Source organism: Trichoderma asperellum, chromosome 2 (assembly GCF_020647865.1).
Source record: "Trichoderma asperellum chromosome 2, complete sequence".
In the NCBI taxonomy this organism is placed as follows: Eukaryota; Fungi; Ascomycota; class Sordariomycetes; order Hypocreales; family Hypocreaceae; genus Trichoderma; species Trichoderma asperellum.
Window position 1 is genome coordinate 5,160,488 of NC_089416.1, and position 22,076 is coordinate 5,182,563.

The 22,076-nt window shown below is 49.2% G+C and overlaps 9 protein-coding genes across 10 annotated transcripts; 6 read left to right on the plus strand and 3 right to left on the minus strand.

Annotated features, from left to right (window-relative positions):
• Positions 1 to 257: 257 nt before the first annotated feature.
• Positions 258 to 1,754, plus strand: TrAFT101_004010 (uncharacterized protein). Its single transcript, XM_024907273.2, has one exon. The coding sequence runs from the start codon at positions 425 to 427 to the stop codon at positions 1,607 to 1,609; it is 1,185 nt and encodes a 394-aa protein (XP_024766215.1). The 5' UTR covers positions 258 to 424; the 3' UTR covers positions 1,610 to 1,754.
• A 119-nt stretch (positions 1,755 to 1,873) lies between these two features.
• TrAFT101_004011 (uncharacterized protein) lies at positions 1,874 to 4,664 on the plus strand. Of its 2 annotated transcripts, XM_066127047.1 has the most exons (5): positions 1,874 to 2,073; positions 2,129 to 2,951; positions 3,021 to 3,445; positions 3,500 to 3,717; positions 3,790 to 4,664. In XM_066127047.1, exons 2-5 carry the CDS (start codon positions 2,682 to 2,684, stop codon positions 4,503 to 4,505), a joined length of 1,629 nt encoding a protein of 542 aa, XP_065983154.1. In that variant the 5' UTR covers positions 1,874 to 2,073; positions 2,129 to 2,681; the 3' UTR covers positions 4,506 to 4,664. The 2 variants fall into 2 exon arrangements, with proteins under 2 accessions (XP_065983154.1, XP_065983155.1); XM_066127046.1 differs by having other exon boundaries at positions 2,129 to 3,445.
• A 277-nt stretch (positions 4,665 to 4,941) lies between these two features.
• TrAFT101_004012 (uncharacterized protein) lies at positions 4,942 to 5,775 on the plus strand (the record flags this gene model as incomplete). Its single annotated transcript, XM_024903031.2, has 1 exon — positions 4,942 to 5,775. One exon carries the CDS (start codon positions 4,942 to 4,944, stop codon positions 5,773 to 5,775), a length of 834 nt encoding a protein of 277 aa, XP_024766213.1.
• On the minus strand, positions 5,713 to 7,193 carry TrAFT101_004013 (uncharacterized protein). The gene has a single exon (XM_024903123.2). The coding sequence runs from the start codon at positions 7,022 to 7,024 to the stop codon at positions 5,888 to 5,890; it is 1,137 nt and encodes a 378-aa protein (XP_024766212.1). The 5' UTR covers positions 7,025 to 7,193; the 3' UTR covers positions 5,713 to 5,887.
• A 540-nt stretch (positions 7,194 to 7,733) lies between these two features.
• Positions 7,734 to 8,980, plus strand: TrAFT101_004014 (uncharacterized protein; the record flags this gene model as incomplete). The annotated part of the gene is made up of 4 exons (XM_024903032.2): positions 7,734 to 7,778; positions 7,888 to 8,487; positions 8,562 to 8,788; positions 8,848 to 8,980. 4 exons carry the CDS (start codon positions 7,734 to 7,736, stop codon positions 8,978 to 8,980), a joined length of 1,005 nt encoding a protein of 334 aa, XP_024766211.1.
• Positions 8,981 to 9,903: 923 nt separating this feature from the next.
• TrAFT101_004015 (uncharacterized protein) lies at positions 9,904 to 10,728 on the plus strand (the record flags this gene model as incomplete). Its single annotated transcript, XM_024907272.2, has 1 exon — positions 9,904 to 10,728. The coding sequence occupies one exon, from the start codon at positions 9,904 to 9,906 to the stop codon at positions 10,726 to 10,728; it is 825 nt and encodes a 274-aa protein (XP_024766210.2).
• A 504-nt stretch (positions 10,729 to 11,232) lies between these two features.
• On the minus strand, positions 11,233 to 12,542 carry TrAFT101_004016 (uncharacterized protein; the record flags this gene model as incomplete). Its single annotated transcript, XM_024903122.2, has 3 exons — positions 11,233 to 11,350; positions 11,449 to 12,097; positions 12,167 to 12,542. The coding sequence occupies 3 exons, from the start codon at positions 12,540 to 12,542 to the stop codon at positions 11,233 to 11,235; spliced, it is 1,143 nt and encodes a 380-aa protein (XP_024766209.2).
• Positions 12,543 to 13,050: 508 nt separating this feature from the next.
• TrAFT101_004017 (uncharacterized protein) lies at positions 13,051 to 19,329 on the minus strand. The gene is made up of 8 exons (XM_066127048.1): positions 19,217 to 19,329; positions 19,074 to 19,133; positions 18,629 to 18,940; positions 18,409 to 18,559; positions 18,301 to 18,330; positions 18,031 to 18,233; positions 17,365 to 17,925; positions 13,051 to 17,288 (listed from the first exon to the last, which is right to left on the minus strand). Exons 1-8 carry the CDS (start codon positions 19,325 to 19,327, stop codon positions 13,299 to 13,301), a joined length of 5,418 nt encoding a protein of 1,805 aa, XP_065983156.1. The 5' UTR covers positions 19,328 to 19,329; the 3' UTR covers positions 13,051 to 13,298.
• A 1,094-nt stretch (positions 19,330 to 20,423) lies between these two features.
• On the plus strand, positions 20,424 to 21,453 carry TrAFT101_004018 (uncharacterized protein; the record flags this gene model as incomplete). The annotated part of the gene is made up of 1 exon (XM_024905748.2): positions 20,424 to 21,453. One exon carries the CDS (start codon positions 20,424 to 20,426, stop codon positions 21,447 to 21,449), a length of 1,026 nt encoding a protein of 341 aa, XP_024766207.2. The 3' UTR covers positions 21,450 to 21,453.
• Positions 21,454 to 22,076: the final 623 nt, after the last annotated feature.

Below are 22,076 nucleotides of genomic sequence, written 5' to 3' on the forward strand. Positions count from 1 at the left end.
GGACTGCTGACTCGAGTATCAGTTCTTATGGAGATTTCAATTTATAAATGATTTATTAATTGTCTTTCAAATGGGGTCCATTATATAAAAAGCTGCGGTCAACTTTTTTAGCAAGTCAAAAGCAAATCCAATCGGCTGTGCTCGGTCCAAGGGCCGGATGTCCCCACCGCTCCACGTTCCCCACCATCCGATCACAGCTACCTGATTTTTCGGCTTCAGGCGGTTTCGGACTCCGAACTTCCCACCTTCACTGCGTCATCAGCTGCCAGAGCTCTTTTTTTAGCTCTTTTCTCTTTCTCTTCTTTGGCTATCATAGCTTTTCGCCAAAACCTTATCCACAGTCAACAGGCCACCGGAGCCCGTGATATCGAGTCCGCCCCCCTCTGTAAAGCAGAGTGGAGGTGTCGAGCAAAACATCCTGCCAATGGCCCCGATACCGATGATGCGAAGCCTCGCGAGGCGTTCTTTGCTGCACGACTTCTCTCCCAAGTTCGTATGCCGTAGTTGCAAGCAGCAGCGCCGCCGATTTGCGAGCTCGATAGCTACACCGGCCCGGCCACCGTCTTCAGGCCTAGCTGCCCTGTCCTCGAGGCAGCTGCTCTCAGTATCTGGTCCCGACGCGGCCAAGTTTCTGCAGGGCATCATCACCGCCAACGTGGTCTCTAGCAAGGGCGAACCTCGGACCGATGCTTTCTACACAGGGTTTTTGAATGCCACGGGGAGGGTGCTACATGACGTCTTCATCTATCCCGTTCGAGGCGCAACGGAAGAGGAGAATGGCTTCTTAATTGAGGTGGATTCAGCGCAAATCAATGCGTTGACCAAGTATATCAAGCGATACAAGCTCAGGGCCAAGGTGGCTCTCCGACAGATAGATGCAGGCGAGATAGCCGTATGGCATGCATGGAATGATGCCACTGGCGGGCAGCTCGACATTGCATCAGACGAATCAAGGATTGTCTTTGAGGACCCCCGGGCGCCAGGTCTGGGATGTAGAATCATCCAACTTGCAGGCCAAAAGCCGCCTGAAGTTGATATCAACCAGGTCGGCGAAGCAGCCTACACGATTCGCCGCTATCTGCACGGCGTGGCAGAAGGCCAGGACGAGATTCTGCGCGAGCAGGCCCTGCCTCTTGAGAGCAACATGGAACACATGAACGGCGTCGACTTCCACAAAGGCTGCTACGTAGGCCAAGAGCTGACCATCCGCACCAAGCACCGCGGCGTCGTCCGTAAGCGCATCCTCCCATGCGTGATATATGAGAAGGACAAGGCGGCACCCACGAGCCTTCACTACGATCCCGAGAGCGGCTCCCCCGAGGCCCTGACGGCAGACATGATCCCCGTTGAGACCAGCATCGGGCGGTCCGGCAAAAGGGGCCGCAGCGCCGGCAAGTGGCTTCGAGGAGTGGGCAACATTGGGCTGGGGCTGTGCCGCCTGGAGATTATGACGGACGTGGTGCTGCCGGGAGAGCAGGCCGCCGCGACGTTCAAGGATGGAGATGAGTTTGAGCTGGAATGGGGAGAAGAGGATAACAAGAGCGGCGTCAAAGTCAAGGCGTTTGTTCCGGACTGGTTGAGACGGAGTCTAGACGAAGCGCAGCGGTGATACCATCACCATGTATATTCTACGAGTGTATACCTACCTAGGTAGGTAAGCACCAAATATGTACAATATTTAGACGAAAAAGAATTCTCCATCTTGCTCTGCCCTTCTACGTAAAATAGCATGTAAATATCACTTGGTTCCCTCCATCACTGTTCGCTAAACGAAATGATGATAGTAGCTGATATCAAGCGATTCCTTCGCGGCATAAAAGCACTCACTGGCTGCTAACGCTGCGCCTTAATTTCACTTTCAGCAGCCGGCGCACTAAACCCCAAAGCCCAGAACATGCACCTAAGCAGCCATCTCATCACCTCCAACACATGTGCCGTCTGCCAATAGCACGGTCGGCTTACCTCACTAAAATGAGCCAAGGCTTCAAGGCTTGCCCAAGACGATAAGTTTTGCGCCTAAAAACCGCAAGGGGTTGAGTCAAGGCTGGCTAAAGTGAAGCCATCTCTCGTAATGTAAGCCGTACTGGCGCAAAGTGGTTGGATCGTCTAATAACTGTGGCTGCTGCAGTCAACGTAGGATTCTGCTTCCCCTTACTTTTTCCAGGCGCACGGTAAGGCTGAAAGAAGCTCCTGTTGGCAGGATGCCTCTCCATGGCGGACCGGAGCTGAAAGCCCATGATACAGTAGATGATGAGGATCACATGAGTGGTTGGTTCTGAAAAAGGCCCTTAATTCTTGGCCTTGGCGCTAGGCGATTAGCCATGGTCTTGGGTCATGGGTATCATTGGAGCTGCTAAATAGGCGTCAAGGATGGAGAAATGGGAAGGACTTGAGACCGTTTCTGGGGCTGACCACCCAAGGGGCTGCATGCCGTCACAAGTAGCTTATTGTGAAGCCGGTCTCGCGGCTGTGGTCATGCCTCTTCTGTCAGCGTCTTGGAGGCGTGAACCAGAGATCTGGGGTATGCGAGGAGGCGGCCTCACAGTTGGATGGGTTGTTTATTCCTATTCCGTTGTAGATATAAAAACGCTGGATAGCAGTCTGCTAATTTAGGCCATTTCCCCTTTGTGCTTCTCACATCTCATATATATGACCTTGCTAAAATCTTAAAGCTTGCTCTAATGGGCTCTCAACCTCCGATCCACAAGCGACTCATTGTCTGCTGCGATGGGACGTGGCTGAATAGCGACAACGGCTATAACGAGCCGACTCTAGAACATCCACTGCCGACTCTTCAAGTGCCGTCAAACGTGACTCGAATTAGCCGTTGTTTCAAGCGTCGATGCAACGATGGCACGCTACAAGTCATGACATATGAATCCGGCGTGGGAACTGGCAGCAATGCTATCGATACTTTTACAGGAGGCGCATTTGGCCTAGGTCTCTCTGAGGCAAGAGAAGAAATCCATTTACTTGTTTTTTCTCTCAGACGGAAAGAAACTAACAGATGCGATGCATAGCGAGTTCGCGATGCGTACTCATACTTATGCCTCAATCACATAGACGGCGATGAAATATTCCTGGTTGGGTTTTCCAGAGGGGCCTTTACAGCTCGATCGGTTGCTGGAATGGTTGGTAATCTGGGTCTTCTCACTAGAGAAGGCTTGGAATACTTTTACCCCATCTTCAAAGATATGGAGAATTGGAATAATGACGGGTATCAAGACGAGTTTCCAGGACAACCCTTTGACAATAAGCCCAAGGGGCCAAATGCAGCGGCCGTGTACCGAGAAAGACTCGAAAAGCTGGGATATACTCGCGTGTACCAAGAGAGCGGCGATTTGATCAAGATAAAGGCCGTTTGTGTTTGGGACACTGTCGGCAGTCTAGGCATCCCCAAAATATCCTGGCTAGAGAAGATAGGCATCCATCCCTCCAACGACGAATAAGTCTCCCTCTCTCCGGATGCTTTGCCGCAGAAAGCTAACTGCCACAGCACATATAGATGGCATGATACCTCATTATCGGATAGAATAGAGCATGCATTTCAGGCACTCGCCCTAGATGAAACCCGTGCTCCATTCAGCCCAGCCGTCTGGGAACGCCTCCCGCAGAACAAAATGACGACCGAGCTTAGACAGGTCTGGTTCCCTGGCAATCATGGCAATTGCGGCGGTGGATGGCCAGACCAGGAAGCCGCCGATGCTTCACTTGCATGTAAGTGATTTAGCATGCGAGAGCTAAATCCTTCAAGAAAGGGTGAAAGTCAGTGACTGACGTTGTAAACAGGGATGATGGATCAGATGGCATCTGTGGGAGTCGAATTTGACTTGTCATGTCTTGAGAGGGTGGCACAAAGCACCATCAGCTATTATAAAAGCCAAAGAGCCGCTTCAAAGAAAAGGGGTCCACAGTGGGCTATTGATCCCATCTACTCGAATAACCAACCGGTGAGGCCATGGGCACTTGGGCCCATCAATAAAGCTGGCAACTTCATATACAGACTCGCAGGCTTCGAAAACAGGACGCCTGGCTTGTATAAGCGAACTGACCCCAAGACAGACCGCGAGACCAACGTATTCCTGCAGGACACCAACGAGCGCATTCATTGCTCTGCGAGGGTTAGGCTGGCCTGTAAAGGTCTTGGCTTGGATGATAAAGCCGTTTGGACCTGTCCATCACTATCGAACTGGAAATTGAAGCATACCAATGAAACGTACAAGGACCCCATCCCTCAAAACCCAGACTGGTGGCAAGGCCCTCGTGATGAATCTGGAGTCGACAGGCGGCAAGGCGGAAGATGGATTTGGGAATACGCCGGGCCAAAGAGCGCCGAACCCACGGATCCCAAGCAGAGGATCATGGTGGAGGAGCCCCTAGGGCCGTATGAACGGTATCTTCTTCAGCTCTCTGCGGGAACGCCAAATGTTTACCTGTTTGCTGAGTCTCGAGACATTGTCTGGCAAGGGAAGACGATTCCGGCTCCGCGAAGTGGAAAGGAGTAATACCGTAACATTGGCGATCTCGAAATGAGGTAACAGTATTATTAGTAGCGCGGCGTATTTTTTTATTGGGACGTTAGGATATGCATTTTCTTTCATCCATAAACCAACTACCTCAGGTAGCATGCTATAATACCAACTTTCATGATAAGAGCTCTCTCTGGTCATCACGTGATGACGTATCGAGCGCTAAGGCGCGACGGCGCGCTGCAGCCTGTCACTCTCAAATCTCACGAGCTAGCAGCAACGCCACCCCAGCAGCATCTCAAAATCTTGAATTTTATGCCATCTTATTGCCAATAAGTCTTGTGTTTTGGCATTCAAAGGCTTTTTCTTTCGTTTTCATCTCATCCAACGGCAGCCGCACACTCTCAACATCCGCTGCTAGTCAAAGGCCATCACTTCATAGCAGTCTAGAGAAAATCGACGGTCTCTCACAATGAGCGACGACAAGGCGGACCTCCTGCGGTTCGCAAATGAGTATGCGGACAAAAATATCGACCTTTATGAGCTCCTCGGGGTGGATGCTCTCACTTCCAAAGAGGATATTCGCAGAGCCTGGAGAAAAGCGTCGTTGAAGTATCACCCCGACAAGAGAGGCGACGATTTTGATGCTTCAAAATGGGAGCTCTTTGAGAGAGCGAGGGATATTTTATCCGATGTCGATGCTCGCGCTGCCTATGACCAGTCTCTCAAAGCTAAGCTTCTGCGCAAACAAGAGCGCGAAGCAATGGACAAGGAGCATAAAAAGTTTGCTGACGATCTTGAAGCCCGCGAAAATGCGCATAGGCAGCAGAGGGAGCAGCAGCAGCAGCGAGACCGGGAGAAGCTGGACAAGGAACGGGAGAGACTGGCAGAGGAGCAGCGGATACACGAAGAAGAGAAGAGGCGGCAGGCTGAAGCGGCGCAGGAAATGGAAGACTTGGCCGAGGCAAGGCGACGACTGAAGGAAAAGAAGGAGGAGAAAGCAAGGAGAAAGCAGGTCAAGGAGTCTCTAAAAGCCACAGGCGCTGTGAAAAAGTCATCAGGACCCGCAAATGGCGCCATTGCCGTGCCCGGCGATTATGTCGTAGATATCGGCACTGCGAAGAAGATGTACTGGGAATTGGTGTGCGACAAGTTGCGAGCTGTGCAAGCGGTGAGAAACCTGCAGAAATTGGATACGACGAATAGTCAGGAGCTTGAGGAAGCTGAGAAGGAAATGAGACAAGCGAGGGAGCGAATCCATGAGGCGGAGATCAAATTTCAACAAGACACAGCAGCTGCTATCTAACTGTTCTCACCGACAAGAGATAAAAGGCAGCCGTGTTACGCCTGGCCATTTCGCTATATTATCGGCCTACAGCCTGGCATTAATGAAACGACCACATCTAGACTTACGATGATCAAAGATCTTCGTCAAGACGAAGGATGCTTATAGCATTGCCTCCCATGACTGCCGTTGCCTGTTTCGACCCTTCACCAACAGCCCTGGCTACGGCATCGGCATTCAAACTCACACTCTCCCATTCGCCTTGCTCATCTGTTTCAAGCGGCGGGAAAAAGGGATGATCGGTTCCAAACATTAATCTATCAGCACCACTGGCGTCTATTGCTGCTTTCAGTCCAACCTCGGAATAGATGACGGCGTCCAAATACAGTTGTTCCTTGAGGACTTCCCAAATTGTTCGCCGGCCTTTTCCTGCTTTGCCTTCTTTGACAAGCTGTCCATCGTGTAGGATACAGCTCTCGATTCTGCCTGCCAGGAAGGGAAGAGTACCTCCACTATGGGCCAGGATCATTCTCAGATCTCGAATTTTATCAAAGACACCTGACAGATACATCCGCGTCACTGCAATTGTGGTTTCCATTGGAAAACCTAGAGCGAGAGGCAAGACATGACCATATTCGGCGCTTGCTCGAGGGCCCCATACTTCATTGGGTAGCCCATAGTGTGGATGCAGGAAGATGGTCAGACGAGCCGCTGCTACAGCTTCAAAAATAGGAAGTAACGCGGGATCATCGAGCCCCTTGCCCAAGCCCGAGGTGCCGAGAATGATGCCTCTGCAATACTTAAGGCCCTGAACGTGGGATACCGAGGCGAGCACCGTCTCGAGAGGTGCGGTCAGAGGTAAAGTTGCAAAGAAGAATAAGCGGCCAGGGTGCTCGCCGCACATGCGTGAAAACTCTTCATTGACAGATTCACCCATCTTCCCCGACTCGGAGGCGCTGAGGAAATCAAGCCATGGGTTAGCCAAGGATATGACTGAGATGTCAATACCATGAGTGTCCATGAAATGGACCTTTTGAGCAAGCGATGCGAAATGAGAGGTGAGCGGCCGTCCAGGAAGCTTAGCTTCCGGATTGTTGGTGGCCTCCTCGAGCCCTTTGACTTCGGCTTCGAGCAAAATCAGTCGCGGATCTGGTGCCTGGGGAAATGAGCGAACAAGAGGGATCGCGGAACGAGATTCGAGGATCTTGATATATGACGGCGGATACATGTGCGTGTGGATGTCCACGACGCGCGATTTTGAGACGGCCATGCCACAGGTCGGAGAAGGAGGAATCAGATCCTCACACAATACGGCTCAAAATATGAAATTGGGATGAACTCGGTGGGAGGGAAAGAGCTTGGAGATCATTTGTTGTTGAGATACGAAACCATCCCCCCCGCGGACAACCGGTCGCATAGCGGGGATAGTTGGTTACAGTCCTCGGGTGGCAGCAAAGCCACTCTCTCACTCAGTGACTTCGTTAAGAGACAAGGACGTTACATCGATGCATTGATAGGCGAATCTACTACCACCAGAACACCACCTCGACCAACTGCTAACTGGTGCACCGAGGGGCACTGGTGCGTTAAACATCGCAAGCCCCGCACCAGTTCCCAAAGGTCCACCAGCCGTACCAGTCAGAAACTGCCAGATCCGCCATTCGATGCACAAGCCCCAGGCTAAGCATATTAGCTGCCGTGTTTTGACCCCGGCTTATCGCTGTCTTAAACTCTGGCTCAAGATGCTCACGCTTGGTGGCACGACTCTTATCCCCCGCCGCTTAGTGACGTTTGCAGCGCCGCCGACGAGAGCCGTGGTGAGATGGGAGCCATGTAACTCTGCGTCAATTTTGGCTCTGAGCTTGGGACATAAATACTACCCGTAGCAAGTACATAGACCCGAGTTCTCCTACTAGATAAATCGTGTATCTACTTCCATCTTGTCAAGTTCAATCTACATTCTACTCGAACAAGGCACAATGGCAACAGACGCTGCAGTGAGCAAAGACGGACTTTTCATTCCCGTATGTAAAACCATGTTTATCTTTGTTTTGGGCGTGTGAGGCACGGATCTTCTGCTCAGTCTGAGTGTTACATACTGCCGAGCTGACCTGTTGGCTTACACCCATTTAGCTCATTGACTTCTCCAAATTCCTGAATGGCGATTCATCCACCCGCTTGGAGACGGCCAAAGCCATCCTCAATGGCTTCCAGGATGCTGGCTTCATATACCTTAAAAATCATCCCATTTCATCAGACACGGTAAAGCATGCCTTTGCCATGTCGGCAAACTTCTTTGCGCAGCCTTTAGAGAAGAAAGACGCACTTGAGTGGACTACTCCACAGGCCAATCGCGGCTATGTAGCTCACGGGCGAGAAAAAGTCAGTCAGCTAAACGACGCTGCAGAAGTAGAAAAGATTCGCAGCGCAGTTCCGGACTTGAAAGAGAGCTTTGAAATCGGCCGCGATGACGAGGTCGGCCACCCAAACAACTGGCCCGAGGAAGAAGGCGCAGTTACGGGCTTCAAGGAAGATATGAAGAGCTTCTTTCAAGAGTGCAAAGCTCTGCATGTAGAAGTCATGCGGGCTATTGCTACAGGCATGGGCTTTGAAGAGAATTTTTTCGATAGGTTTGTGGATGTTGGAGATAATACGCTACGACTGCTGCACTACCCAGAAGTCAAGTCTGAAGTGTTCAACACACCAGGCCAAGTCCGTGCTGGGGAACACAGCGTAAGAAAACCCCGGATAAGCGAGGTTGTTTTTGTACAATCCTTTTTTTTTCTAACGTCCCCTTTTTGATACAGGATTATGGATCTATCACGTTACTCTTCCAAGACAACCGCGGCGGCCTGCAGGTCAAGAGCCCAAACGGGAATTTCATTGACGCAACTCCTATTGAGAACACCATCGTCGTCAACGCCGGAGACCTGCTGGCGAGATGGAGCAACGATACGATTAAGAGCACCATTCATCGTGTAGTTGAGCCCCCACGAAAGGAAGGCAAGACGTATCCTTCTCGATATAGCATCGCGTAAGTGAAATCATGCAAGTGGGCTTTATAAAAAGTTACAATACTAAGTCGAAATGCAGCTACTTTTGCAACCCAAACTTTAAGGACCTTATCGAAGTGCTGCCGGGAACATATGCTACTAAGGAGGAGAAGAAGTATGAAAGCATAAACAGCGGCGATTATCTCGTTCAGAGACTCACCGCAACATATTAATACATGTGTGTGTGTTTGTGTATGAGTAAGCGTGTCTGTTCTGTTGATTTGACGGGAAAAGAGAAGAGAGAGGGCTCTTCTAACATGGCATGACACGAACCCTGCGACGCCCGGTCTGGGATTCGCCGCAGGGCACCGAGTGTAGGCAAGCCAATGAAAGCGAAAACGTGTTCACGTCCAGACTCAGCTAAAGAGGGGTCGCGTCATGTGCGAAGAGCTGTGAGGGATGTGGATGTGGGGGTGGCTTTTTGATAGCAATCCTACAGGCTTGTTATTTAGTATATAAGCTTCTACCGTCTGAGCTTCTACTTGTCTTATCATCTGATCAACGATGTCTTAAAATGTTCATCCTTTTGCCCTAATGCTACTTACTCTGTATAAGTGGTATTAGTAGGCCATGATAGAACGCTTTGCAACTTGCAACAGTATAAATTATTCACTTGAATATGTTTTGGAGTAGCGATGACCAGAAAACAGGCAGCTATGCGGCCAGCAGTGACATACATCCATACGATGAAGAAATAGAAGCATTTTTTACTCGCAACGGATTTGATGGAGCAACTAGAGATGCATGTGATGAGTATGCTCGCGTACGGTTTCCTGGCTCGGCAGCAAAGCCAGCGGCGACGCAGGGTTATTGTTCTTATACGCTGAATATATCAGATGAATACCTGCTGCAGTTCCGGCCAGAGGCGTTCAAGTTGGACACGGACACCTGTATGGAAGTCAAGTCTATTTACGGCAAATTTGCCCCGACGACCAGATATCTCGGCGAGGTAGGAGGGGTAGCATTACAACAAGTGCCAGATGCGAACGTTAGATCGTCGGCGATGATGCATGTATATCTTCATCAAAGAATCCGGGGGATTCCTCTGTCGGAATTTCGGAAAAGGAACAAAAGTTGCCGGCCTGATGAAGACAAGATGTTTAAGAGGAGATTGATGAGCGGTTTGGCCAAAGTATTTGCGCTCGGCTTTCGCGCACGGCAGGCCTCACAGGAAATGAAGCGAATACTGCCAGCAGGCACTATGGCGAAGGGGACGATTGGAAAGTCGATGCGCTGGCGTCTTAATCTGCTGAGTGGCTTGCCGGACAAAGACTTGCTCACGCACGTATCAGAGGCGCAAGCCCAGCTCGATATTGTCGAAGCGTCAAGCTGGTGTCTTACACACGGCGATCTTCTCCCGGGGAACATGATGGTTGACGCCAAGACCGGCCATTTGACGGGACTCATTGATTGGGCTGAGGTTGAGTGGCTTCCCTTCGGGATGGCTCTGTATGGTGTCGAGGAAGTGCTTGGGGAAGACATGCCTTCTGCCGCTGGGGGGTTCGAGTACTACGACGACCACGAGGAGCTGCGTCAGCTCTTTTGGGATGAGTTTTTGGCTTCCGTTAGACGAGATGGAGAGGAGATTCAGCTGAGGGAAGCAGAAGCAGCACGGAAGCTGGGAATTCTCCTTTGGAGGGGTATCGCGTTTGACGACGGGAAGATGGACCGCGTGGTGGAGAGTGGAAGAGACGATTCGGAGATTCACAAGCTGCGGCTGTTTTTGGAAGCGCCGAGCGTTGTGGTTTGTTCGAATAAGAAATGTCACTGGAGCGAGTCGTTGATCTCCTTGTGGGCGTGTGTTAGGAGGGTGTTCTGGCATGGAGGAAGAGGATGCTGCTTTGGCAGTGAGAGCGACGAAACGGATCTCAGGGCTAGAAAGGATACATTTATAAACAGAAGCAAACTCGGTGCTGCTTAAGACGCCATGCGCTGCAGTATTCTTATTAACTTTAACCCCAATTAATAAATAAGCCTTGTTTATATACATGTTAATTATATAAAGAAGTAAAAATTATAGTATATTTACTATAATGTGGTTTTAAAAGTAGAAGCAACTAAAATATTTAGAAATATCATGGCGACGAAAGCATCATCTAACGCGAGCGAGCGTGTAGACGGGATTGGCAAGGATCTACAGGTTCACACTGGAAATGAAGCATTCAAGACAGCATTCACAACGACGCAGGCAGAGACTGGCAGAAGGACAGCGCTTCTATTTTATCAACGACACTCGCGTGTTCCTACATAAGATATACAGAGGAAAAATGAGCGTAGTGTTTGCGAGGTTACAATGAATGTTTCACTCTACTCGTCGTATGTATTATCACTACCTAAGGTATAATACTCCTCTTTATTATCCGTATAATGAACCTTCCTTTGATGAATATCTGTCTTGCTCCGTCCCGTGGCGGTGACCAATTTTTCAGTATTGTACAACAAAAGCCCCAGAGATTCCATTTGCTAAATTAGAGTACACGATCCATAGTCCCATAGCATTTTCATAGAGACGTAAACGCACCAAATAATAGCGCCACCCATTCCTAAATGACATATTTCTATCAGTATTTCAACCCTTTTCAACCGGTATATGGTGATTTTCCTCGTCATATTCTGTCCATCTTCTTCTGAAAGAGTATACCTCAAGTCAGGCATAGAGGCTACAGCGCCGCCAAACATCAACCAAATCTGAGAGGCTGCCAGTTGTGTCTCCGTGCTATCGCTCCCAGGCTGGAATTTTGTAAGCCCCAGTATTATCAAGAGAGTGAGTACCGTAGGTAGTAAGCCAACAGGTAGCCATGCCAGGCGTATATATCTCCTGCGTCCATATCTCTTCTCAGCAAGGTTTTCTTCTCCGGAGACGTCGTCTGCGTCCTCTTGAAGAATCCCAACCACGCCTTGGAAATGCGCATCTGAATTGGCACGTAGGTTCCGCATAAGTTCGGTCTCGACCATGTATAAATGGGAGTATTGTGGACAGGTCATGTTGGCAACCAAATTAATAAAGGACATGATGGCATATTGGATAACTGTAAGTCCAAAAGCGGCGTAGCCAAAGCGGTCAATTTGATCACCCCGGGAGCGGTAAATGGTGGAAATGGCGAAAATTAGCTGGACGATGGAAACAATGGTCTTGACCGGGCTGTAGGTTGAACTGATATTTGCAGGGCTTAGATCGCCATTGGGCCCTCCGACCACAACTGGAAATTCAGCATTTGAGGGAACCAGGGCAAAAGCGTATTCATCAGGTAGAGTGTACGTTCCGTGGATAGATGGTTTCCACAATTTGTCTATGCGAGTTGGTCGTTAGGCGTCTATATCCTATCCAATGAATGTTACAAAAATCGATCAAAACTTACTTTTACTTAATATGATAGCTTCACCACTTGAACTTTTATAGTCTCCCTTTCGCACAACCTTGATTAATGCGCCGGCCCGTGCAGCCTTATGAAGATCTGTCTTTCCTAGAAGGGCGAGTCGTAGGATTGTTCGCAACCCCATAATAAATCCTGTAACAGGGAATAACGTGGCGTAGACGATATGGAGTACTGTCCATGTCGTACTTTGGCCCGGCACGGTAACCACCGTTGCAGCATGCGCGATGTAGTTACCAACTATAAAAATAGCAATGTCGTACCATTGTGTTGGTACACATATCAGGTCTGGGTCCCCGTGGGTAAAAGCCCCTGGTGGGAGAAATTCCGTACCGTTGGTAAGGGAGGTGGTAGACGGCATGAGAGCAATTGGAAGTAATATAGATAGGTATTTTCGGTTTTGACCCTCATGTACATGCACCGTGAGTTAGAGGAAAGTGGAAATATTATAGTATATCTATGAGCCAAAAAAAAGTAGCATTCAACCAAGGATTGGACTTTTTTCCTCATAGGCGGTAAGACTATGTTCGCAGCAAAACTCTTTTTAGCAATCAACTGCCTCTTCGTATATATATACATGTAGTATCCCGACAAGGTATTTTTGAGAATATACCGACCAGACACCGACACCTCTTATGATTGGCTGACATTTTCATCGAAATATTGGAATTACCTGAGAGCTGAGCTTTGGATCCATGTTCAGGTAGCGATGATGTGTGGGGGCCAGTGTAATAGCTAATAGTAGCTCAGACACACAGCCAATGTAATCTCGACAAGCACGAGATACAAAAGGTATCCGCTGATAGCAAAGCTGTAATATAGAACGCCCTGTTATAATCTGTAGAAAAGCGAAAAGGCTTTGAATCGGCCTGGGATAGTCGTAACTTGTTGAATCTTATATAACACGCCGGTAAAATGGGACAGCAAGTATTAGGCTCGGGGGTGAGCGTCTGGTTGTATATAGGACCATTGGGCCACATTATTAGATGCATAAAATACATTTTCAAACTAGCAGTTGAACGTAATACCTCCAAGCTGTGTCCATGCAAGACTCAAAAACCCATACCTGTTTTTACCTTCGGCGCCGGATGACATCTCTCCTATAAATACTGTCCCACTAACGCCCAGCTTTTCTCCGCTGTCTCTGTTTCTCAGCCTGCTCCTCCATATTCGTTCTAGTCTTTTCGTCCAGGTTTTCGACCAGCTCGAGCGGCGTCCTGCGTTCAAAATCATGCGCCGCAGGATCAGCATCAGCGTCGACAAGCGCGTTCACAACCCCATTGTGGCCATCCAGACAAGCCACATGCAGGGGCGTGCGGCCCAAGTCGTCCGTTGCGTTGACAAAAGCGACGGCAGCAAGCACACGGACGGCAGCCTCGTGGCCTCCCTTGGCGGCGAGATGGAGCGGCGTGAAGCCTCCCCGGAGGCAGGCCAGGTCGGGGCTGGCGTTGTTCTGCAGCAGCAGCTGAACAAGCTGATGATGCCCAGCCTCTGCCGCGCTGTGCAGGCACGTTTCTTGGCAGTCTGTGATGGCGTTCACTTTGGCACCTGCTGCAACGAGGAGTTTTGCAATTTCGACATGGCCCCGGTGTGCCGCGAGTGACAGCGCAGTATGGAAGCTGTAGTGCTCGGCCTGCAAAGGCATTTCTGGGATGCTGTCTAATAGCAGCTTCACAACCTCCGTCTGCCCGCCCAGCACAGCTTGCATCAGTGGCGTGCTGGCGATGCTGAGTCTATCGTCGTCGAATATCCGCAGATTTGAGAGGACATCTGTTCGTAGCTTCTGGAGATGTTCCGGTGCGGTCCACTTAGAAAGATTCGTCCTCCACGCAGGACCTGTGCTTGTAGCATACTCCTCTATCCCACCGGCCTTGTGCAGAGCACTCAGCAGTGCTTCTTCACGACAAGCCTCATCACGTGGCCACTCTGGAAGTCCTTCTTTCCACTTCTCTATCGCAGATTCCACCTGACTGGGAAGCTCGTTCAGAAGGACTTTGACAATATCTGGAAACCCTTTCTTTGCAGCTACATGGACAGCCATGTTTCGGTTGTCGTCTATACGGTATATGATTGATCCTGCCTTGATAAGCTGCAGAACAATATTAAGATGGCCACCTCTAGACGCTGCAAATAGAGCTGTCTGACTCTCGTGGTTCTTTTTGTCGATCACGGCCGAGCCTTGGCTATGCTTCAGCAACTCCTCTACAACGTCATCATGTCCCTGCTCTGCCGCTAGGTGGATGGCTGTTTCCCCGCTATGATCGGATATGGATATAAGTCCTTCTCTTCCTTTTTCATTGTCCTCGGGAAGAAGCGTCCGAACTATATCAGCAGAGCCTTTCAGAACTGCAGCATGAAGCGGCGTACGTCCTTCATGGTCCGCTATAAAGCGAGCCCCAGCAGCGAGAAGCATCTGGATTCCTGTAATGTTGCCCATCTCTACCGCCAAATACAGCGGCGATCTGTTTCTCGCATCCACCACGTTGACGTTCGCTTTCGCAGCGACGAGCACCTTCAAAATAGCCGGATCCACCCGTCGAGCTGCATAGTGTAGTGGTGTCCGATCTATTTGGTCTGGTATGTCCGTGGAGGCCTGGCTTTCTAAGAGCTGGTTGACAGCCGCCAGACGTCCGAGCAAGACGGCAGTGTGTAGCGGAGTTCTACCTAAATCATCTTGGGCGTTCAACTGCGCACTATCAGAGGTTGTTATTTGGGTTTCAGGGCGGCCGCCTTCGGGAGTTGGATCCGCGCGCTGGAGTATTCTCACTGTGTCTGAGCGCATTGAGCGATTTGCTACCTCTAGTGGGGTGTGCTGGTCCATATTGATGCACTTTGTGGGCGCTCCAGCACGTATCAAGACGCTGACAATATCGTTATCGCCTCTAGATGCGGCTATATGGAGCGGAGTGTTTCCATCCTCGTCAACCTCACTCAATTCTAGCTTAGAATCTCGCTGCTCTAAGAACGGCCTGACCAGTGTTATGTTACCGGAGCGAACAGCCATATGAAAGGCCTTATTATCAGCTACAGCACCCGCGCTGAGGAGACACTTGACGGCTGGCAAATCTTTGAGAGCGGCAGCTAGGAAGAGCGCCGTTCTGCCGTGTTGGTCTTGCGCGTCCAGTGACACTCCGTTCTGGACCAGCCGGTCGAGAAGGGCAACCGTAGGGGGCGGATGGCCTGGCTCCCGCAATACAGCTGCATGCAGAACGGTTCCTTCTGTGCTGTCTCGCGCCTCTGGCTGTGCGCCGTGACGAAAAAGGATGTCAATGATATCCTCCTGGCCCTCGCGTAAGAACGCAGCCGCGTTATGGAGAACAGTCCGGCCGACCCAATCCGGTAGGTCCTGCTGTATCTGTGTCTTTTCGAGCAGTAGACGGACAATCTCACGGTGGCCTTTCATCGCGGCGAATCTGAGTGGCGTTCTTTTCCAGAGATCCGGAATAGTGGCATCAATACCAGACTCCAACAAGCGCTCTACCACCTTGACGTGCCCATTACCAGCTGGCTTGAAGAGGGCTGTCTCGCGGCGCCTATCCAAGCTATTTTTATTTGCTCCATGCCGGAGAAGACTATCCACAACGTCGAGATGGCCCTTCTCGGCCGCGAAATAGAGCGGTGTTCGCTCAGACTTGTCCCTAGCGTCCACAAGCACTGCACATGTATCTAACAGATACTCAACAAGATCTAGATGGCCAAATATGCATGCTTTATGAAGCGCCGTCTGACCAAGCAGGTCTTCATATGACGTGTCCACGCCGGCCTCACACAGGAACTTGACCATCTCGATAGAGCCTCGGCGGGCGGCCTGGATTAACGGCTTGCGGCAATTATCCACCAGAGATGGATGATGCTCCAAGAGCGTGCGTACTACGCCTATATGACCGTTCTCGATGGCGAGGCCTACCGGTGTCTCGATCGCTCCACTCTCATTAGACAGGCTGGCACCACGCTTCAGTAGGATGACGACGCATTTGGTCCATCCCAGCTGGCAAGCCACATGCATGGGCGTGAATTTGTACTTGTCCGGGATATCGACGAGTTTCGGATCTGTGATGTGTGCGAGTAATTGCTCAAGTGTCTCATAGTTTCCTCGCCGCACCGCCCTGTGAAGAGGGTACGCGCCGCTGGAATCAGCAAGGTCCATCCGGGCGCCTTGTTCCAGTAGGTCCTTCACGGTATGTGGGTAGCCCTGTCCAGCAGCAATGTGCAAGACAGTGCTTCCAGTGGCGTCGCGGAGATTGACATCGGTCTCTGCCACGAGCGGCCTGACAAATAGCCATATATCAAAGAAAACAGCGACGTGAGGAGGCTGAGGCAGCGTTGAATCTCTGCTATAGAGTCTAAAGTGGGCCCGGAACACGCCGTCCAACTCGGCCCGTGCCGTCAACCAAGTAGGGAAAGTGTCCCGGTCACCAAAGAAGGCCGTTACAGCCATCCTCTCTTTCTCGTTGGCCATAATCTTCTCTTTGGATCTTCCGCAGTGATACGGCCATTCTAGGACGGCATACTCGCGAAGGTCTCTATTGTCCAAGAAGGCCACTGACGTAGCATTACAAGCGCGACGTGTGCTCCCTAGGCTCCAACGTAGATATGTTACACAGGAGATGGCAATGTCTTCGTGGCTGACGTCAAGATGAACTTTGAGATCAGAGGGACACTGCGCGCCCTCTTCCTCTATTTCCTCGCCCAGCAGAAACTGTGACACCGTCGTGTGGACGAGGCGGACAGTCTTGTCCGGGAGAATTTCTATCAGTGGCAATAGGTTTTCGCGCAGGAAGGCCTCGAATCGATCGTTCCCGGATCGATCTTTTCCTAGCCCTTCAGGAGGTTGATCTCTATCTAGATCGAAGCGTCCTTCTGATCCCACATATCTGCCAATTATATCAACCCCACGGAGACTATCGAGAGTGAGGGGTCGTCTGCATGTAACCAACCATTGTAATATCTTCTTGGCAAACTTTTTATCTGTAATTTTGTTCATCCTGTCGGCATAGAGCGCAGATAGGTTTTCAGGTATCCTTTCCATCTCAGCCAGCAATTCGTCTTCGTTTGCGGCCTTGACTTGGAGGATGTCAAGCATGAGCTTTGCGTATAAGATCATTCCCTAGCACAGGTGTCAGAATATCAGTGACTAGAGCGGAAAGGGCAAGGAGAGGAAACGTAAAATAAGGCTGTCTTACGCTTGAGCGATGCTTGAGCTTCTCCAACACTTTCGGCATTTCTCTCGGAAACATCGAGTCTGCATTATTGATGCGATCAATAATAAATCTCTCAATGTCCTTGTCTAACTTGCTTATCATATCACTCAACTGGATACATGGAGAGCTGCCGTAGAGTGTTTTGAGCTCCCGCGAAGGGCGGCTCGTGATGAGAATGCAGAGATTGGGCAATCTCCGAATCTCTTCCAGCCACTCTTTCAAGGCATCTGTATCTGTGTCTTTACATTCATCCAGAGCATCCACTACTAGAAAGCTTTGCTCAGTTTGGCCTAGTACTACCTGCAGGGCTTTGAAGTAAGACATCTTTCCGGGTCCTTCCCTCTGAATTGCTTTTTGCACCGATTTGAACGAACTCGCCTTTAATTTGGGAAAGGTCTTCTTGATTCCCGTGAGAAGCTGATGCAAAATCGTCTGATAAAATTTTTCTAGGGACCGCAGGTCTCGAAAGTCTTCGTTCTTGGCGTCAAAGAAGAATTTCATGAAATTGTTTGTCTTCTTCTCTTGTAAATGTTCACACAGCCACTTTTTTTAGTCTATATTAGCTAGATACTTGAAGGAAGCACGACAATTGTGGTGGGGGGGAGGAGCAGATCAATGATTGATTCAGTTGATAGGGCTGCTACTGACTTGTGCGATGAATGTTTTACCAGAACCGGGATTACCGAGAATCCACAGCATCGTGTTTTCTAGGCTCCAATTCTGGAACTCGTTCTCCTCAATGATCCACTCACAAGTACCGCGGGTCAGGCTTCGCCTCCGCTTCTCTTCATCTTTGAAGCTGCAAGCTTCCAGGTTCTTTAGCAGTTTCAACTCACTAGCATCTGCAGTAGCTGGATTGATTACCAATAGTTCCATTTCAATTGGGGTTGCTATGATGAATAAAAGAGGGTTGCGAACCAAATTTATCTCGCTTCGTGTCCATCTTATCTAATAAATACAAGTTAACACTGTACATAAATCAAGCCGATTTTAGCTATATTTTGATGCAAATGGGAATTGCCTTACCATTCCAAGATCGCAGAAACTGTTTTATCTTATTCCTGACCGCCATATAACTCCCATCAGTTTCGCTGCTATACTTGTTTAGATCAAAGTGATTCGTATCTAGTGGGCTGGCTTCTTCGCCACGACGGGTGCCAGATTCTCTCGTAACGACCTTGGATAATGGAGTATCTTTAGTCAGCCATGTTGGTATCATATACAAAGTCTCTGTTTAAGCTCTTACCATTTTAAAAGACATGCCAAGGATGACATTGGGCACTCTCTCATAAAAGTCAAATGATAAGCCGCGGTAATGTTTCATAAATTCGCTCTCCATGTTCATTATGTGCTCCGACCCCTTGTCCATGTATCCCAACAACAGGGGATTTGCGCCATCCCAGTAATGGAAGAGGCAGTAGATTTTACCTAGCAAGGAGTAATCAGAGCCTGCGTGGGGAGTTCCCAAGAAGATGGCACCAGCAAGGCTGTCTGCGATGTTTTTATGTCTTTTTTTGGTGTCTTCGTCCGCGGCGGCTGCTTTCGCGAGAACAAGTGTCTATTGTTACAATGGTAAAGATAGAAAGATTAGTTAGAGCTCGAGCGGGATGAATAAAACCTGGAATACAGCAATCGTTTTTTTTGGGGGGGGGGGGGGAGGGAGGGAAGAAGAAAGAATGACGTGTAATTACTTGTTCGATCAACAATCCACCAAAGCTATGGCCAATTAAGATTAAAGGACGAGTTTGGGCCTAAAACATCAAATATATGCGTTAGCGCTTCAACTTGCATGACTAGGAGAAGCTTATACTGTAGGTATTGGTATCGGTCTTACCTCTTCTGTATTTCGTTCGCCTTCGAGGAATCCAAGAAGCTGTGCTCCGTGATCAGATAAATTGCTGCCCAAAGCTTGAGATTGCCAGCTAGTGTTATGACAGTAGGTCATGATACGAGCTTTGGGGAAATCTAGATGGAGAAAGTCTCGCAACCAGAGTTTACCAGACCGCTTATGCGTCCAGGTTGTTTCGACTGAGGATCCCAGTCCGTGGACTGCAACAATACTGCGATTAATACCTGTCAGCAGCCGAGCGGTGAGATATAATGGAGAAATAGCTTTTCAGGTCTCACTCTATATCAGCATCTCGTGGATCGTGCAGGGTGCGAATGGGGGGTCCTGCATATGCGTGCTCCCGTCTTTGCCTGGTTCCTCTTGTCGGCTCCCTAAAGATCTGGGGCGCTAGGCCCGTTGGCGCGTATTGGAGACCCTTTGATAGTAAATTTTTGAGAGCCCAGATAAATAGAGGTCCAAAGGGGGACATAAAAATCGTCAGACCCAAAAGTATTGTGGATATAAATCTCCCCCATGTCGAAGAGGCGGGGGAAATGATCCATACTGTGAACGCCCCAATAGCAACCGACACGAAGTTCCGGATAGACCGCTGCCCGAGGCGAATAGACAAGAGAATGAAAATAAGCACAACAAAAGGGATGAGTTCTTCGCCTGCGCGTAGCATTTTCAGCTCTGAACCTCGCAGTACTTCGTTCATCGACGGGCTCGCTCTCTGTTGGTTCTTGATGCTAGAATCCTTACTGGTAATAAGAAAAACGCTAGAAGTGTGGATTGATTGAAGGCGTGTATGCATGGAAGCTGGGGAGGCTGGAAAGGCTAAAATATTCATCAGATATCTATTTATTTCAAGTCAGGCTCCTCTCGTCCACGGATGTCGACATTGGTGCTCCCAGCCTGAACAAGGGTATCTCAATGCGCATGAATGCCTTTCGGTCAAGAACCGGCCAATGGGTGTTCCATTCAACCCTCATGCTTGGGCACACAAGCATATGTATATGATAAGAATGCTATTGGACAGTGTATTTTTTCTATGGCATGCCATCAGTCCACAAGAAATGCAGTGTCGACTGATCTGTGTATTCGTAAAAAGGGCTGAATATAACGAGGCATTCTTTGTAGTGTGAAAGTTTCATTTCATCAAATACTAAAAAAAAAAAAAAAATCATTCCTGATAATAAAGACTTTACACGATATGTGTGAGCCTCCTTTCAGCGCGGACTGTGAGCTTTGCAAAAGTCTAATGGTGACTACCGATGGCCATATTAAAAGGAGCCCCAACCCCGCTCATGATAGCCAGGTGGCGACGAATAAAAAGGAATATTTGCCTGGCGAGCCTCGTATACAGCTTGATGACCCAGCTATGGGCGCGTATCTTGAAGAAGAATTGGCAACGCCAGAGCTCAACCAGTTATCTCCCCACCTCTGGCTTGTTGCGAAGCAGGACAGTGCCCATATCTCATCTTTGACGCATCAAAAAGTCCGCGGTCGCGAGATCATCATCACAGAGCAGCCCAGGCTGCATCTTGTCTGGTACAACGATCGTGTGTTTATCAAACCCTTGCCCAAATACCTCCTCTCACGCGCTTTTTGGGATTTCTACCTCGTCTCTCCGCACTCATCTCTGGAAAAGTCACTGCAGAAAGAATTGCGAGAGGCGGCTCTTGGTTTTCTCCGGTCATATAGCTATCTTGTGCGGCGACGATCTGACTTTGACCTCGCCATGGACGAGTCTCACCGTCTTCTTCCGAAAAAGACGACATATTCTGGCTTTATCAAATTGATCAAGTCGCTGGAAACCATTGATGACCATATGGTCTCTCCACGCTATCACTACGGCGAGCTGCGACTCTCGCGGCTTAATTTCTGGATTAAAGTCTTCAACTTCCGGTTTGCCTACCAAAAGATCGAGGGCCAGTACAGTCTCTATTTTGCACGGTTCTATGGACCTATCCTCTTTCTCTTTGGAGTCCTCTCCGTTATATTGAGTGCTATGCAGGTAATCTTTGCTGTGTTACCGCTCATTAACGATTCCGACGCGTCATGGCTCGATTTCGCAAAGCTGTCTCGGACGTTCTCTATCATGACACTGTTCGTTGTCGCCACTGTCATTATCTTTTTCCTACTGGCATTCATGAGTCTAGCTTCTCGAGAGACTATCTACGCGCTAAATGATTTATATCATAATCGGCGGTCGACACAGACCAAGACGGAGGCATAAAAACAATCTTCACTAACAATAGCCATGGTTATAAGTGCAATCAGTTTGCAATAGACCTGTGTGTGACGGCCTGAATGCAGATTTCTGTAGTATGAATCGCACATTCTTATTATTTTCATTATTATTTTCATTAATCATATTAAGTCTATTTACGTCGTTCTCACAAATCAAGCGCTACTCACGCTGTCTGTGATATTGTTTGGCCATGTCGTTCCTGTAGATATAGAGCTCTATTGACAGAAGATGATCCGTGCCCACGCTAATTATAACTAATACCGACTAGACACCGACATTGTTTATAATTGGTTCGCATTGTTAATATCCCCGTGGGGGCAGAAGCAAGCTAATGTTTGATGCTAACCTTAAAATCTATATTTAGATGCAAGGGGGCATAATATTACCATTCCGGACTGCAAGATGCAGGTTGATAATTTTCCCGATTTTTTCGACATAAGATACGTTGAATTGATCAAGAGATGTCCCAATAGTCTAATATATTCCATTGATTACGAAGCACGTTGGAAGAATCTGGTCGACAAGGTCTCTAATGTTCCCATCTCTAGCTGATTGAGAAGCAGCGCTTCTTTAATATTATCCCATAACCTGTACCGTGGGCCCTATTCCATT

Bases quoted from the DNA above. Each gene is read 5' to 3' on its own strand.
- TrAFT101_004011 (XM_066127047.1), top strand. From the start codon at position 2,682: ATGGGCTCTCAACCTCCGATCCACAAGCGACTCATTGTCTGCTGCGAT. The intron at 2,952-3,020 runs GCAAGAGAAGAA...TGCGATGCATAG, and splicing joins TTGGCCTAGGTCTCTCTGAG to CGAGTTCGCGATGCGTACTC. The intron at 3,446-3,499 runs ATAAGTCTCCCT...CTGCCACAGCAC, and splicing joins ATCCATCCCTCCAACGACGA to ATATAGATGGCATGATACCT.
- TrAFT101_004017 (XM_066127048.1), bottom strand. From the start codon at position 19,327: ATGACCTACTGTCATAACACTAGCTGGCAATCTCAAGCTTTGGGCAGC. The intron at 18,941-19,073 runs GTAATTACACGT...TTGTAACAATAG, and splicing joins GTGGATTGTTGATCGAACAA to ACACTTGTTCTCGCGAAAGC. The intron at 17,289-17,364 runs GTAAGACAGCCT...CACCTGTGCTAG, and splicing joins AGCTCAAGCATCGCTCAAGC to GGAATGATCTTATACGCAAA.
- TrAFT101_004010 (XM_024907273.2), top strand. From the start codon at position 425: ATGGCCCCGATACCGATGATGCGAAGCCTCGCGAGGCGTTCTTTGCTG.
- TrAFT101_004013 (XM_024903123.2), bottom strand. From the start codon at position 7,024: ATGGCCGTCTCAAAATCGCGCGTCGTGGACATCCACACGCACATGTAT.